This window comes from Halichoeres trimaculatus, unplaced genomic scaffold (genome assembly GCF_033239565.1).
Source record: "Halichoeres trimaculatus isolate MK-OKI-2021-1 unplaced genomic scaffold, fHalTri1.1 fHalTri1_scaffold_5, whole genome shotgun sequence".
Lineage (NCBI taxonomy): Eukaryota > Metazoa > Chordata > Actinopteri > Labriformes > Labridae > Halichoeres > Halichoeres trimaculatus.
Genome location: NW_027437183.1, coordinates 7483607 through 7501179, shown reverse-complemented (window position 1 = coordinate 7501179; position 17573 = coordinate 7483607). Strand labels below are relative to the sequence as shown.

General features: G+C 39.4%; 2 protein-coding genes across 4 annotated transcripts in view; one reads left to right on the top strand and one right to left on the bottom strand.

The window, feature by feature from the left end:
• kank1a (KN motif and ankyrin repeat domains 1a) overlaps positions 1-8124 on the bottom strand; it is a 78925-nt gene extending 70801 nt beyond the window's left edge. The window contains exon 1 of the mRNA XM_074669790.1: positions 7870-8124. The gene's annotated coding sequence lies outside the window, so the exon portion shown is untranslated. The remainder of the gene's footprint in view (positions 1-7869) is intronic.
• LOC141790131 (fructose-1,6-bisphosphatase 1-like) lies at positions 8091-15488 on the top strand. Of its 3 annotated transcripts, none has more exons than XM_074669793.1 (8): positions 8091-8153; positions 10993-11185; positions 11879-12041; positions 12689-12781; positions 13028-13168; positions 13300-13437; positions 13532-13651; positions 14775-15488. In XM_074669793.1, exons 2-8 carry the CDS (start codon positions 11016-11018, stop codon positions 14964-14966), a joined length of 1017 nt encoding a protein of 338 aa, XP_074525894.1. In that variant the 5' UTR covers positions 8091-8153; positions 10993-11015; the 3' UTR covers positions 14967-15488. The 3 variants fall into 3 exon arrangements, with proteins under 3 accessions (XP_074525894.1, XP_074525895.1, XP_074525893.1); XM_074669794.1 differs by having other exon boundaries at positions 8097-8145; XM_074669792.1 differs by lacking the exon at positions 8091-8153 and having other exon boundaries at positions 10885-11185.
• Positions 15489-17573: the final 2085 nt, after the last annotated feature.

Genomic DNA, 17573 nt, shown 5'->3' with positions numbered 1-17573 from the left:
CAGCCCATCTGGAATGACTGGATAGCCAGATTTTTTTACCTACACTGCAGCCAGTCACCAGGGGGAGCAGTTCTTGTGGCGACCACACTTCTAATTAACAGATCGGAAGTTACGAGTTGGACTGCCTTTCCAGTGAGCTTTCACAAGTTACAGGCTGCCTTGAACAGCATAAGTCCTTCATTTTAGTCTTTGTTTATAAGCTGGGTTGGAAAAAAGTAGTAAATCTTAAAAACTGACACATGATTTTTGAGGATTATATGGCTCATGATAGACAGTATTGTAAACATCATCATTAAACTTTTTAACTTGGTCTGGTGTTAAAAAAGCAAACTGAAAAAATATTGCAAAATTGGCAATATTGAAGGATTACAATTTTAATCCAATCGTCATTCCAAAAATCCTAAAAGAAAAAAAAATTAGGGAAAAAAGCCATCCCAGCTGTTAATTACTGCCCTAACTGAGTAGTACCCTGTCATATCTTCAAAAGACGTCTCCTGCTTTTGTTTGATGTAAAAATTTAACAGCAATCTAAAATAAATTCATGAAGCAAAAGTATTTTTGTAAATGCAGTAAAACCTTCTTCTACTCAGTGTGTAAGTTGAGCTATTTTCAGCTTTTAAGAGCAGTAAAACACATTTTTCTTGAAGCATGCAGGAGTCAGTGAAAGATAATTAGGTGTTTTAAGGGTTTCCTGCCCCTCCACATTCTGGTTTCTCTGCCACTCCTCACATTGTGGTCAAATATTTGTTTTGATATTTGACCACAGCGGAGGAGTGGCAGAGAAAAACATTTAGAACAAGCCTCATCAAGCTGCGCACATATTTCTTAGAGTGTCTGTAAAGTGTGTTATGAATTCACTTCACACAGTCTGAGCCATGTTTGTCCGAAATAATTCAAACACCAAGATCTGTACGACTCCATAAAACCATTTAAGTGTGTGTCAACATGCTGAGTGAAGCAGAGTGTGAAGTGTTTTTAAACGTCACAGATTAACCTGAATGGGTTCAGGTAATGTTTAGGAAAGGTGGGTCAAACACAGACCAATATACTCTCCATAAGTAGGAAGTGGTGAGAGATAAGGTCTGTTAAAGATGGGAAAGAGACTCAGCTGAGAGACTGTAACTCAAGAAATACCGATGGCCTCTGATATACAGCGCACATGATGACCGAGCATAGAAACGATTGAAAGAAAGAGATTAACATACCAGGAAACATAACATCTTTGTGAAACACACTTCAAGGTTTAGCCGGGGTTAATCCCAGCTGTGCAGAGAAAAACCTCCACAAGTCAGATTCACCACCACAACTTTTCCTCCACACACAAGCTGAAGCACGCAGGTATGAATCATCTGACATTTATTGAAACAATTGTTACTCAACAACACTGTCCGCACAAAACATCTCAAACAGGAAAACTGTGTGAGATTCAAAGTGACAGTTTGTGAGTTTTAGACTTCTGCACTTGTGTGTGTTTGCTCTCGTGATGCACCGGCTGACAGTTACCTCAGTTCATGACCCCAGCAGATGTCAGTAACGGGGGCTTCAGCTCCACAAGCCTTGGAGGCAAACAGGGGTTATCAAGTCTATCATCACAGAGACAAAGCTTCCTCTCATCTTCAGCTATTTCTGGACACAAAGGAGCAGAAGAGCTTTTTCATTAGGAGCAGAGTGAGAGTAGAGATATTGAGTTACACTTTGTTACGCCTAAAATAACTTTAAAGGCCAGAATTACAAGTCAGTTAGAGGCACTGACAGGATTTAAAGTGGTCTTGAAATAGTCTCACTTTTATGTATTTGCCCATTCATAAACTAGGATTTAAAATGAGATTAACATCACCAGAATCAGTTATTTTGCATTGCTTTTTCTGATTATCTGTGGTTGGGTGTGATTTTCCTGGGAGAACAGGAATCAAGTTATGGCACGTAAACCCAAAGTCCCTTTGTTTAAGTTTAGCAGTGAAAAGCAAGATCTGTCTTTCTTGAAGGAAAAAAGTCTTCAAGAACTGCAAATAAATAAGGGTGCACGATATTATCGGCACATTATCTATATAAAAATAAAATACCGGATATCAGCCAACACTCCAGATTCCTTTGATACAATAAACCCATAAAATAATGGGCTGAAGCTGCAGATATTTTTTGAACTTTTTGCAATTTTGTTTGCACAGTTCAGATTGAGTAATCCCAGATTTGGCCCCTGTTTTTAATCAAACTTGAATTTAAGCAGCAGTCTGTAAGGTACATGTATCTGACTACTTTACGCACATTTACCATTTACCAAAGTAAACCATTTTATTCCATTTGGGTTTGATTGCTGTACTGTAGTGCTGCACAATTTGGGGAAAAGGTGCGATTTGCGATTAGGTGGACAATATTGCGATTGCGATTGTGCTTGCGATTTAATAAAAAAAGTTGTGTCATAATGAGTCTACAGACTTGCTTGGTTATCATGGCGAAAAATCTGAATTGCATGTGCTGACATTGCGATTGCGATAACCTCTTTTGCGATTACGTAATTGCATGTGCTGACATTGCGATTGCGATAATCGTGCAGCCCTAATGTACAGTTCTCATATGTTCCTTGTGAACAGAAGTCATGTTTACAGACTGTCAATTATGAAATTGGCCAAATTTGCCCTGGTTTTTGAATTTCTTTTGGTTGAAAGCAAAAATCGTCATAAATAAATATACAGTTCAAGTATATATTTTTTCATATTTTGCATAAGAAATAAATATGACATAACAAATATGATAAGAGTATGCACCATAATACCAAACGCTACTTCCAATACAGAAGAGAGTTGATGATCTCTGAAATTATGTGCGCAGAAAAAACACAGGTATCGGCTAAATCTAAATGAGTTATATATCAGCATATCAGATATCGACAAAAAGTCCTATATTGTGCATCCATAAAATAAATACATTACCTCCTTGCTCTGGTCTACGGCTGAACAATTAATCGGATTTAAACCAATATTACAGTGTTATGGAATTTAATTTTCAAATCCCAAAGACTGCCATTTAAAAAATTAAAAGTCTCATGTATAGAGACCTGAAGCGAATAAAGTAACTTGTACTTGTTCTCCCTTAAGACCAGCAAAACTCAGTCTGCTGTTTTTTTCTGGCAAAAAAAACCTGTGAGCTACTGAGATCCATACAGTAGAATGATTGTGGCTGGCAGAGCCATACCCCATGTTCACTTTATTCAGTATGGTTTGTTACTCTCACTGACAACTGGAGGTCAGTAAAATTTTCCAGGTTTCTTTTTTGTTTTTCAATAAATAAGTGCAGGGAAGACTTGTGTATATGTCAAAAGCATCTATTGTCGTGTTGGTCATACTGTAGAATGATTTATTTCTTGTGTTCAGTGAATTATTCAGAAGATAAAGGACCCCCCCCCCAAAAAAAAAAAAAAACAACTGGTATGCCAAATCATACTCACAACATTGGATCAAAAAAAAATCGCAATTAGATTGTTTTCCTAAATCATTCAGCCCTAATCTGCTCTCCAAAACAAATGCTTGCTTTTGCATGAGTTGCGTCTGTACGACTGTGGGTGCTCAACTGAGTCTTTGTTCTAGAAAAACACTACCAATTCTGGCCAAAGGGGTCACTGCAATCAACACCAAAAATGGTCAGTCCTCACAAACACTTTAAAGCAAGATATCAGCATTTCACTCACTCTCATGAGTCACTGAGACGTTGCTGAATCAATAGCCTCTTACAAATCCACAGAAAAGTTCCACCATCACTAAACCTTTGTGCTTACACACTGCAGCCAAAACGTCAAATAACTGGAGCCTGAGTGTTTGATCTCACGTTGCGTCACAGTTTAAATAGGACCAGAAACTCTGCAGATTCATATTAAAAACAATGAAGCAGTCAAATTGATAATCTTTACCCACTCAGTCCCAGTCTACACAAAGTCTTTCAAATCCATCTGAGGCCATCTCAGACTCTGTTAAGCCCCTAATCCACTAAGTACTGAATTAAAAAGATTTTCAAGCAGCGTTGCCAGACCTTTGATCACTCCAATAATGACTTCCTCGCAAATTTACAAACAATGTGTGCCTGGCCGGGCAGCTGGTCCCCAACAAATCTTTTAGGAGGATTCCCCCAGCACCAAGTTTCTTTTTGTTGTTGTTGTTTTTATTAAATTCAGAAAGCTCTGAGTATAAGTCTGTGCTGCTCTTGTTATTGTTTCGTTTTAAGAGGTTTATTCTGATGGGCTATGTGTGTGTAATATTTGGAGGATATCAGAAACTCACTTTGTCACAGCTCTTGGAGAGACTTGGTTTCTGACGGGAGACCTAATTGTTTAGTTTAAGTGGATCTACCACTTAAAGCAGTTTGATCTGGTAATAACAGGGCAGACCCTGCAGCTCATGTAGGTCTTCATCCCACACTCTGAGGCATGAACAGCTGTAACAACTCCCTTCACCTCCACAGTCAAACCCCGAGACCAGTTTGAGTGGTTTTCATCTCATATCAGAGAACTGAGGGGTACCAAAAAACTCATCTTCTGAAGCAAAAACTGCCAAAAAAGTTGTATTTTAAGCACCAGAACATGCAAGAGAGGCATAACTGGGAAAGAAGAATGCACAGATGTTTGACCAAAGCCCAAATTACAACTCTGTTTTCAGTCCTCTTAAAATTACAGAGGAAAGTCCTCTGAAGGACTCCACAAAAAGCGTTCATGGGGGCCAGATTTGACATGAAACCCGCTCAGACAGGGAAGCGGAGTGGAAGTCATTCTCACTGAGCAAACAGTGGAGGGATGGGAGTCATAATCACAGGGAGGTGGAGGTCGGGGGTGACACTTCCGAGCAGAGGAGGCCCAGCTTTGATCATGTGGACAGAGGGGTCGTCTCACCAAGGTGTTAATTGAGAGACCCTTGCCATATGTCCACAGAGGCTGCATGACCGAGTCTGATGTGGGGACCTGGAGTGCTGAGCTAAGCCTGATGTACCAACCAACACCAGGCTGTGCCCCCACCCAATCCTGCTTATGTGTTTGAGGGAATCCAGTGAGAGGCTGTGGAAAGCTCTGCATGTTGCTGAGGAACATGTGTAATGTACAGATTTAAGACTAAGCTTGTTACAATATGAGGTATGAGCTGTGAACGTCAGATAAACAAGAGGCACATGAGCTGCCAATGTGCTACGTATGCTAATAAAAACAGACTGGGAAGAACTCTTTTCATAGCAATAAAACAGATCCTGCTTTCGATGCAGAAAACCAAGTCAAAAAGCTTAATCTAAACTGGCTAAAGTTCCTCAAAACCTACCGAAAGCTTATACTCAGAATAAACTTTATTGTATCTCAAACTTGAATAACCACAAAAAAATCTCACTGAGAGAAGAAGTAAATTTGGCAACAAATCACAAAACAACTTTTCTAAGCAGGCAGAAACCATAAGCAGCACCAGAGTCATGGCTAGCTTGTCATACTGAGTAGGTCTGGACCCAACGATCAGAAATTAGATACGATTCTAACGTGATCTGCCATTACAGGATGGGGGACAAAGACAAAATGGAAAAAATATCTTTAAAAACAGGCAGAAAAGTAACCCAGAACTAGAAATTCATAATGGACAGTCATCTGTCGCAGCTGGATACCTCTAGTTTACACTAGCTTACCACTAAGAGCAGGTATAGACACTTTTTTGTCAGACTATCTAAAATAATCACCAAACTTGGCAACAGAGGTACAGAAAACTTTTTCTTAACAGGCAGATACCTTGGGCAGCACCAGACTCTGCCATGGCTGCATGTCACTAGCTAGGCCCTTCTTTCTGATGTACTATTTCGATTGATCGAACAGGTGTCAACCAAGAGTGGACTTGGGAACAGGGAAACAAAAAAACTTTATGGCCAGGCAGAAAGCGCCAAGAGGACCAGACTCATCCACAGAAAGCCATCTGCTATGAATGGTTGGCGCTAACTGAGACAAGTCATTAGCATTTCATTTATAACTGGTCAGTAAAACAAGTTATTTCCTGTCAGTCAGCTTTTGAATGAACTTCTCTTAAAGTCACAAATTCTTATTTTCACTTAGGAAGCTCAGTTTGGTTCTCACATTTCAAGTTATATGTGTCTTAAAATGTTCTTCAATGTAAAAAATAATAACTTTGAAGTCTAATACAGCTGTTAAAAACACCTGAAGTATATCTATTTATACATGTATCCTGTAAAATATAGCAAAACAGTGTTGTTTTTGGGTTGCAAATCCCCCAGTAATGCATGGAAGATGAACAGACAACATTTCGAAGACATAATGTCCCGTATGTCATGTACAGTTCATGGTGGCAGCACATAAACAGGCCCAAGCTGCTGGCTGCAGTTTCCAAAACACAACCTGTTGGCTAAACTGTCAAGGACAAACAGAGAAAAAACTCCAGCCAAACCAAGAAATTCTACATTTAAGGATAGATTATGAGGTAAACTTTGGTTGAGGAGGGTTTCGTGTCCACTATAATAGTTTATTTTTGACCAGCTTATTGATAGTGCTGCATATGTTTTCCTGAGAGGTGATTTTAATACTTTGCCCTCATGTGACTAAGTCTTTGTACAAGTGTTTAGTGCAGTTAAGTGTAAAGAATCAGGCTGTTTTGACTTAGCTACATGGCTTAAAACAATGGATTACATCTGAAACACATGACATACAACTGAGCTTAAAGTAACGAACATTTTTTTATGCTTCATGACTTTTACGGCTCTAGAAATGTGTCTACATGACATTTTGAGTTTTGACTGATTAAAAATGTTTGAGGAATGCTTTGTTAGGTCTCCTTGATGAAAAGTATTCTTTTTATACCAAAGTGTAGAAAAATGGTTTCAGGTATATATGCCAAAAGTGCCACACTGGAAGCCAAAGAATTTCATTAAACCTCAGTCACAGAGCTCATATTCTTCCTCTTGACGTATCGACTCAGCACTTTATCTTTTAAAGAAAAGTAGAAAAGCTTCTGAGCCCAGCAGAGGATGAAGGGCCCTCTATTTGATCCCTGCTCTCTAGCAAATACAATAGAAGACCACCTTCCAAGTCTATCCCCTTTATGCTGTTCCTACAATGACAAGCTTTAGCAGAGCTTTCACCTTCTGATTTAACCACAAACATTACAATACGTAGTGGCATGCAAAATCAGAAGAAGAGGTAGTTTGAGATTGGGTTAAAAGTTGTTTAGCCACATTTGTTAGAAGTTGGACATGGGTTTGTATTTTCTGCTGCTAATAAAACCAAGTATGGGAAAGGGAAAGATATTTTTCTTTTAGGTGGTTAAAAAGGTGTTCTTGACTGTGGTTGAAAGCAGTGTAAGCTGGTAAATCCATAGCAAAGATGAGTCAGTTGAGGTCATACAATAGATCACAAAAGAAGTAGCTCAGTGTTTTTAAAGCAAAATCATTTTCAGCAACAACTATTAGCTCACAGGTTAAATCCTGATGAATTAACAGACTTTTCCTTCGCCATTTCCCAGCACTTGGAGATCAAAGTTCAGCATGAAGCATGTGAGTCACTTCCACCTTTCCGTGACACCTGTCTAGCGTGAACAAGCAGTATTAGGTCGAGGGACAGAAAACACAGCCGATTAACACAATCCAAGAAGATACAAAACGCCATATGACTTTAAACATAATCCTGCTTAACCAGCAGCGCTTCATGGGATTGTCTGGTCTGTGTCTCTGCAGCACCACCTGACCCAGAACACGCATCAGATGCGCGTTAAACCCAAAGGCACATACAAGGTAGTGGTCATGCATGCAAACATTCAGACAAATCCAGCTTGAAAAACTTGAGAAAGACGACAAATCGCATATCTTGCATTTTCTGACAAGTTTCAAGACAGTGTACAGCGCTGAACTTACCAGACGCCAAGTGCCTCCAAAGCTGTGTTTGCACTTTAATGCAACTTCTTCCCCTGGTGTAATCAATTAGTAATCGCTGGGGTGAAATTCTTGGAGGATAAATGGTCCGAATAAGGTGGTAATTCAACGCCAAACTCTACTTTCGCCCCTGTAGCACACGGCACGTCCCGTCTGCAACACGTTCAGCCTCTTTGTACTTGTCCGCCTCAGCAGCAAGTTGTTAACCAGCGGACATGCGCAGTAGGTCCCAAACAAGCTCTCAGTGCTAATATGAAGGTCAGTCGGTGAGTAGCCTACAGGTGCAGTGAGCTTACCTGCTGAAAGGTCGACCTACTTTTGTGCTGTCTGTGAACTCCAGAGGGCAGAACAGCAGCGCTGCTCACTTTGTAGCCAAGAGGAGTCTCGAAGTTGGATTAAAAAACGATTAAAGTGATAGTTGATCCGTAAGGTTACTCTTAAACCGATATCGGTTAATGTTAAGTTCGTCGGAAGACTCGGACTCCTGAGTCTAAGTCTTTTCTAGAGTCTTTTCTAGAATAGCTAAGTGAAATGTGCTCATATTATATACAAACGGTTGCTTGATAAATCCTGTTTCTGTTGATTTGGGACGTTAGAAACTCATTCTTACAGATGTTCACCTTCCGCGGAAGAATGTAGTCCTTGTAACGTTCTCCAAAATAGAACTTTTATATTGGCGCATTAATATTTGAGTTGTTTTAATTGTTCTGCGACAAAGAACTATCTTCGTTTCGGGGGACTAATTTTCAACGGCTGACAAAATTAAGCATAGCCAGATTTCAGTATTTTAAAGGGCGTTTTACTCTCCATATGACATAAATATTTACTTATTCGATGGGTTATGTGGTGGTTTAATTATAAAACATGACTCCTTAACAATTTTCAAAACAATGTTTGGAACGAGGGCGTCCCACAAATTTAAACGGGCAAGGCCGCCATCTTGTGGCCATTTACTTTGACAGGAAAACAAAACTGTTAGCTGAGAGCTCAGTCAAATGTTATAGATAGAGGTAGATCCTGTTTATGACTAAACGACTGCAGGGCAAATTCAGGGCACCTAAAAATTTATACTTTAACGGTAGACCAAGTTCTATATAATTGTGACTGACAGGCTGTTAAAAAAAAAAAAAAAAAAGAGAGAGAGAGAGAAAGAAAGAAAAAAGTAGCCAAACCAGTAGCCTTCATTTATCCCCTTTACGTTTATAAAACACAAATATTTTCAAAGTAAGGTTAATAATTTTGTTACTCAGTTAATTTTCTCAAAGCTATTACCAAAAACTTAGATTACACTTTCCTGATGGTAGAGTATTGCATACCTGTTTTTGTTTGCGTGTAATTTCATTCAACAAACAGGTCTAAAAAGCATGCTTATGTCTAAGCTTTATGTGTCATTACTGAAACCTGAAACAATAGAATTTTCATCAAATAATTTTATAAATAAGTAAAGCGGAGTGTTCATCTGACCTATTTGGAACAATCCATTTAAAGTGAATGACTGCTTTTTTTGTTACTGCATCTGCAAGTTATAGGCTTGTTTGAGGCTATGGCAAATATCTCATCAACATAAAACACCAGACCAAACCAAATTCACTGGTCATATCTGGTACTTACACCCTGAAGCCTAGCTAAGAAAAAAATGTACCAAAAAGAAAGACTGATAAATAAATGTGTGCACGGATAAAATATTGCCTGACCTTAAAGCTACTTTGAATGAATTAGTCTATATTAAACAATCAAAATAAAAATGATTGTTGGCATAAAAAGTGATTTACTTCATATAGTTGGATGAAAGACATGGTCACTTGGTGTAACTGGTAAATATCAATTGGTGTTCCCGATTTTTCTCCTAAAAATCTGATGCTAAGCAAAAAAGAAACTCTGAACAGAACTGTAAAAATACAATCCAAATGATTTTAATCCAGCTGACCTAAATTTATAAAGAAAAAAATTATGTGGGGCCTATTGTCTTGGGCAGTACAACAAAACCCATTTTATCAAGTTTAGAGATGAAATATTTTAAATATACTTTGAGATGATATTTTATAACAAACTTATTCTTTCATCAGTACACTTGTATAACTTCTAGGAAGGTGAATTATTTAATACTTGTCATGCTTTTGTGGTTACACCTTTTGACAATTAATGACATTAATTGACAGATTATTTTATATTTGGTTAAGAATGGTAGAAATGTCATAAAATGCTATGACACCAACAGAAATGCAAATTACACATTCAAATAAACATCAAACATGTTGTAAAAAAGTTTAAATCATATTTTTGATACCAACCCTTATTTGTCACTGCCTCAATTGTGGTTTAATGTAAGAAATCGCTGTATGGGCGACAGATGATTCATTCTGCTCCAATTTTTTCCACAGTCAGTGATTTATTAGAGTTTAAAAAAGGCAAGATGAGATATTTTCAGGAGCAAGCAGGACTAAAATGTGTACAAGAGAAAGCAGATTTGTCCACAGAGGGCCCCATATAAAACTAAAGTTCCTGACAGAAGCTTTAGGCTGTGTCATTGATGTATTTTTTAACACACCTTAAGAAAACTGGTAAAGTTCTGCTGCCTCCACCTCTCTGGAAAGACTCAAGATTTTGGTTTCAGTTTACCCAACAGGTGGTTGGTGGGGTGTAGGTAAGTGCATGTGAACACTAGTCAAGGGCGTGTTAAAACATCCCTGAAGGGGTACTTGTGGAAAAGGCAGATAGATCTATAAGACAGATAGAAGTCTTGGACCAAAAACCCTCCAAAATTGTACAGTTTAGGAAGAATAGGTGTTACCACTATCAGGAGTCAGAATGATGAAACTGCTATTGTTTTCAGGCCTTCTGTAAAGTGCATGACCGGTTTTGCGCAACCTCACTTCTCAGACAGGCATGCACAGAGTCTATTATTTCAGCTCACATCCCTGTATTGGTACAAGTATCATTTCATCACTACCCCAGGTCAGTTTGTACAAAGCGGCTCGTGTTTCCAGCGGGGCCACTCCTCTCCTGCAGCTCTGGATTGGCCCTTGTGTTTACACTCCCTCCTCGGAGTTCCGCGTTGCAGAGCATTTAAGTCCTGCAGCGTTTCCTCCATTCTTCTACTCACAGGCTGCAGGAAACCATCCACCAACATGTCCGATCGAGCAGCCTTCGACACCAACGTGGTCACCATCACCCGGTTCGTTGTAGAGGAGGGAAGGAAGGCGAAGGGAACCGGGGAGCTGACAACGCTGCTGAACTCGCTCTGCACGGCGGTTAAAGCCATCTCCTGCGCTGTGCGTAAAGCAGGCATCGCCCACCTGTGAGTACACTGAGTTGGACACTTTGTGAACTATTTGTACTAATGCATGAGCAGATTAAGAGTCAGTGTTCTCAATCAGCATCAAATGATGCTTCAGTTTCTGTCATCCACGTTGGCACAAACTGTGCAGGAGTTCCTGATGCGCCAATCAGAGGACGCGTACCTGGAGCTAGCACGCCCACTTTCTCGTATCATTTACTGTTAATGCAAGTTATTTTCAGAGTAACATTTCGGAAAAAATGAGTAATTATGTGCAGTTTCGACCCTGATACCTTAAATCTAACTTACAGTAAAAATCCAAGTTCCATAAAAGTCTCCAAACCATTTAGCTTATGGTTTGGACTAAAGTAAAGAAAAACAAAGATTGATGCATGATGCTGTCTTGTTTCTTAAGGTTTAGCAGACTCATATACAGTATGTATTGGAAAAAAAATAGACATATGCTTTCGAAATCTACCTGAGTATAAATCTTTTACCTGAACCAATCTTTTTGTGGCTATTGACACATGCTCTGATTCACTTCAGGGTTTAAGAAATACTTTGCTCAATCAGTCTGCTGTCTAAAAATGCAGTGTCATGCATCAGTTGCAGTTTTTTCTTCATCTAACCTGGAGAATTATTTTTTTCAACTGATCTTTATCTTCATTCTTTACTGTAACTCTTACAGCTCTTTATCTTTTTTTTTCTCATCAGCTATGGCATTGCCGGCAGTACCAATGTGACAGGTGACCAGGTGAAGAAGCTGGACATTCTGTCCAATGATCTGGTCATCAACATGATCAAATCGTCTTTTTCCTCCTGTGTGCTGGTGTCTGAGGAGAATGAAAAGGCCATCATTATCGAGCCAGATATGAGGGTAAGTTAAAGAAAATATGTGAGCCAAACGTTAGAGATTTGAGTGTTGAAACTGTCATTCATTGATTCAGGATCTTATCTGTGGTATGAGCTGTTGGCACACTAAAACAGGACCATCCAGTTCCCCCTGGGTTCATTTAAATGTCTTGTTTTGGGATTTTCTCATCATGGGATCTTTCCCTGCAAAACTGGTTCAGTCAATAAAAAGGGACTGGTTTCACTTCTTCTGAGAGTTATTGGATGATATAACTTTTTTCTCTGATCCCTGCACCGTGAATACAGTTAGAGTTTGACTCTTGAACTTTTAACACCTGGGAGCAACAATGAATATTTTTTGAATAGGCACTTGTGCATTTGTCGAACACACCCACAAGGATTCAAACGCTCAGCGGGCTACACGTTACACATTCCTGCAACAACAGTTTGCAGGAAGTTATGTGCAAAATCTTCAGAGGAAGAAGGTCAGTAACCAGGAAGAACTGACTGAGTGCAGGTCATGAAAGCAGTCAGCCTATTCTTGATCGGCAAAGAAGGAAATGCAGAGTAACGTGATTATCATAACAAGTTTGTTTACTAGAAAAGTCTTCAGGGCATGTCAAAAGAAATTGCGTCATCGTTTGTTTCTGTAACTCTTCCTTCTTCCTTCAGGGGAAATACATTGTGTGCTTCGATCCTTTGGACGGCTCATCCAACATCGACTGTCTCGTCTCCATCGGTACCATCTTTTCCATCTACAAGAAGGTGAAGACACAGGATAAATGTTGCTATTCCGCGATCCTTAATTGCTAATTTTAAGCCTAAGAAACTACTTTTTGATTAGTTTTTCAAGGTTGTTATCCTTTATTTTTGAGTAACTCATACCACAAATATTACAGATATAAAAAAGAACTCCATATAACAGTTTTATTAAAGTAAGTTGCCCTTGGTGATGAGGGTTTTGTAGCATGTAGAATGTGTTCATGATTAGTTTATACCATTTCTCCTCAGAACACAGATGATGAGCCCTGTGAGAAGGACGCTCTGCAGCCCGGCAGGAACCTCGTAGCAGCTGGTTACGCTCTGTACGGCAGCGCCACCATGATGGTTCTCTCCACGGGCAATGGAGTCAACTGCTTCATGCTCGATCCTGTGAGTATAACATCACAATCTCCTTCCAAAGATCAGTTTAACGTTATCTTACACATCTTTCAAATTAATTTTGAATCAAATAAGTTTTGTACAGAACTTATTGGCATCTATTTTTGCTCTTTGCTCATCAGGCAATCGGTGAATTCATCCTGGTCGATCGTGACGTGAAGATCAAGAAGAAAGGAAAGATCTACAGCTTGAATGAAGGTTATGCAAAATACTTTGAGCCTGCTGTCACAGAGTACCTGGAGAAGAAGAAGTTCCCTAAGGTAACACTCCTGTCAGGACATGTGAAGCCAGTATTTAAATATTAGAGGGAAAAGAGACAAAACTGTTCTCATGTGCTGTTTTGAATGACCATAGGATGGCACTGAGCCCTACAACGCCCGGTACATTGGCTCCATGGTGGCAGATGTCCACAGGACGCTGATGTATGGAGGCATCTTTTTATACCCTGGAAATACAAAGAGCCCCAAAGGAAAGGTGAGTCCTCACACTTCAAGTCAAACTGGTCATCTACCTCAGACTTTAAGCTCACTGAATGGTGTTGTAAACAGACAGGAGACTCCTGTGCAACTGTTTTGGTTCTGCCTCCTGTGGTTCATGCACAGGACTGACTCAGTTAAACAGCTGATATGTAGTATCAGGACAGTTATCATCCCGAGGCCATTTGTGCATTTTAATCAGATGCAAAGAAAGTAACTGGTCTGCTTGGATCTGCAGTTTGAAAATGTGGAGCATTGTCTCCAAAAGCCTCACATGACTTCTTGCAATTGTCTGAAAGAGGATATAAACCAGATCATATTCACATTTTAAAGCTGGAAAATAACATTTATCACGTTTTTCTCTCAAGGGATGATTCATAGTAATCTAAAAGTAAACCAAAAATATGCATAACCTTTCCTCCCATCATTTTATTGTCAGGTCTTTAATGTATCTAGGTTTTGTTGTGAATGTCAAGACATTTTCAGGAGATTTTTTTTTGTTTTTTGGGGCATTTGTGCTGTAATTAAACAGGAAAGCTGAAGAGACACAGTAAATGTTGGGTATAGAGAGTGTAGGGAGACATTTAGCAAAGAGTGAAGGCCTGGAATCCAGCCAGTGATCGCTGTGAAGACGACCATAGCCTCCAAACATCAGCAGGGTGCCTAAAGTGACCTAAACTGCGAGGCCAACACTCGCTCCAGTGTCACAATGTAGTTTCTTCACCCTCCACACCCGCACACTATTACAAGACTCAGCCAACATGTTGTCACTCTTTGAAAAAAGTAGAAAGCAACTGACTTGTAATGCCAATAAGAAGAGATGGACAGGAGTGTTCTCATAATGCAGTGAACTACACCACAAATACAAACTACAACTGTGGTTTTTAAGAGTAAAATCATGTTATTGCACTTTTCTTTTTCTTTTGGAATTTTCTGCAGCAGTGATAAAACCCATTTCAACATTCATAATCTAACCTGACATTTGCTTTGAGAATAAAAAAACAAGCTCTTTGCAGCTCTTACCCCTTTACGTCCTGCAGGGTTTGTTGACCAAAGGCAGGGGCTTGAACTATAAGCGTATTTGCTCTCGGGAATCTAAACTCTGTCTCTCCTCTTTAAAGCTGCGACTGTTGTATGAAGGCAACCCCATGGCCTATATCATCGAGCAGGCGGGTGGCATGGCATCCACGGGCTACGAGGCCATCCTGGACATCCAGCCTGACAGCATCCATCAGCGGGCGCCTGTTGCTATGGGCTCCTCTGAGGATGTGCTGGAGTACATTGCCATCTGCAAAAAACACGCCAAGAAGTGAAGCCACACTGACGCCCACTCACAACCATCCTCACCGCCATGGAAAGACAAACCTTGTACCTCCAAACTACACTCACATGTTCTTACTGGAAATGAGGAAGTTGATGTTGATGTATTTATGATCGTGTCTTGTTGAGTTTGAAATGAACCTGAACATCAGGTTACCGATCAAAGTTGGAGTTACAAGGTTTTAAAGCAAAACGTTCAAGTTCTCTTTGTAGAAAGCTGAAGGATCATAGAAAGATGACGGTTCAATGGGAACATGAGAACTGTGACTGATAAGCTCATTTACACACTGAAACGCACACATTCCTTTAAAAAAGTCCAAACGTGCCAAATACACAAACAAATGCACTTAAACACGTAAAACCTGAAGACTGTTCCTGTCTGTTTACCTCCAGTTGTGCCTTAATTAGAATGAACATATATTTAGTATGTGTGAAGGACCAAATACAAACTCTATGCAACCAAACCTGAAGCCTTTTACACTGTGAACTATTAAAAAATGAAGACAATCAATAAAAGGAAGTTGTTTCAAGATGACGATGTCGAAGTTTTCATCTTTTGAAATGTGCTACAAGTTTAAAGAGTGTGTCTAATTAGAAGTGAGTTACAGATATAAGACAGGAAGTTTGAATATATATCGAGAAACCTGCCGCCTTTTACATGTGTCAGTTTGTATAAAAGTCTTTGAAAAATTTTTCTAGATATTGATTTTTTTCACAATTTAAGACTAAAAATGGTATCTTTAAAACATTGACTGAATTTTTACACAGGTATTTCTCAACTAGCACTGCCATGAAATTTGGCAAGAGCTTTAACGAAGGGTTATTCAACACATCAAATAAATTCAGAGTCACATCCAGTTTTTTTTCCTACTTCCTACTGGCCTTGAAAGACAAGCAAAATCAGGTGGATTTGGGGCCTCAGACAGCACCCTCTTTTTTAACAAACATTATTTTTGTCTAAATGTACATTATTTAATACATGTTGTGTCAAATTGCACGAGATGTACATGTAACCCGGGCTGCATTGTTTGAAATCATCTGTTAGCGATCTTTAGCATGTTGATGCTAACTGGTGCAAGGCCTGATGTCTTCCCACAAGGTGAGGATGACGTGCTGGTTCACAGGTGTGAGTTCGGAAGTGATGACATTGACCTGTCCTTCCATCCATCGTTTTTGGGAACGTAAGAGCTATCTCCAATAAGATGGACGAGCTAGCTGTGCTAACCCAGTAACAGAGGGAATACCAGAAGGCAGAGTAGCATCATGCTATTCACAGACATGGTTAACAGAGCTAACACCAGACACTAACACCACATTGAAAGAACTTCACCTGCTGTGAACAGACAGGATCCAGGAGACAGAGACTGAACAGACTGCTGAAGAAGCTCAGACCTTGGACCCTGTGGAGGTGGAGGCTGGCTGAACTGGAGAATGATGGACAAGCTGTCAGCATCTATTTTCTTATGGAGCTTTTTGCACTTTCTAGCTTTTTTTTTTCTTGATTGTTGCTGTGACTCTTGAATTTCCCCTTGAGGATAAATGAAGTATTTTTTCTATTCTATGTAATATGTATATGCTGGTATGAGGCATATACAAGCTTAGATTGCAGCTTGTTACCTCTTTGAGATGACACCTGGTTTCATATCTCCAACTCCAAACTCATAGGAGGGAAATTACCTCACTCAGTTTCTCCCCATAATGTTTTAATGTTTATATTATTGTAAAAAAAGAGGTTCTCATTGCTGAACCTATGCATACATTGGCAGCATTGAAAATGAAAAACGAGAAATAACTCAACATTTGTGAGTTAGTTTAAACATATTATGTTACGTTTGAATAAAACACTTAAAAGTGAATTCATGACATTAAAGAAATTGAAATGTTGGAAGAGAAGCTGCTTACAAAAGTAAAGGGATACTTAATCCAGGGAGTTAACCTTTGAGATAAAGGTCAGTGGAACCTTACACAGCCTGAGTGACATTTAAAGCTCAGTTGTGCTGCTGTTGGGATCAAACCGAGCAACTGTGTCTACGTCTGTACATGTTTTGTTAAATATACGATATCCATCACTCCAAGATTAATATAAAAAAATGTATCATTTAAAACTGTGAAAGTGTTATGTGTAGGGAGACTATGAACTGTAGCACTTATAAGATCTGACCCAGGATGAAATGTTTGTGCTTTGCTGGGGCTTAATATGATGTAAAAATCTCAAGATTTTCTGCAATGTGTTCAGGTTTTAAGAATTCAAATGATTTTTTAGCAATCTTATTTGATAACCACACAAAATTGGAGGTTGCTCTTCTATTTTCCCATCTCCAGAACAGTTTCGGGCTCATATGCAAAAAAATGTGGTAAAAACTGAGAGTTTGAAGAGCTTTCATGTTGCCAAGGGTTTTGAGTCACAGCCATCACACATGTTGAAAACCTTTCCACTGGATGAATAACGCTGCTTTTCTTATGCAGGACTAATGTGTGCCAGTCTCTGTCTCTCCAGCAGACACATGACACCCCCTCACCCATCAAATACACACACATACACACACACTTCCACTCGGCTGCACACACAAATAGATCTCCTGGCTTGCCGTCATGGCTCT

What these genes read in the sequence shown, in the direction of transcription:
- LOC141790131 (XM_074669793.1), top strand. Translation starts at nt 11,016, where the DNA reads ATGTCCGATCGAGCAGCCTTCGACACCAACGTGGTCACCATCACCCGG. An exon ending in TCTTTTCCATCTACAAGAAG is followed by an intron (nt 12,782 to 13,027) that starts GTGAAGACACAG and finishes ATTTCTCCTCAG; the next exon opens with AACACAGATGATGAGCCCTG. An exon ending in ACTGCTTCATGCTCGATCCT is followed by an intron (nt 13,169 to 13,299) that starts GTGAGTATAACA and finishes TTTGCTCATCAG; the next exon opens with GCAATCGGTGAATTCATCCT.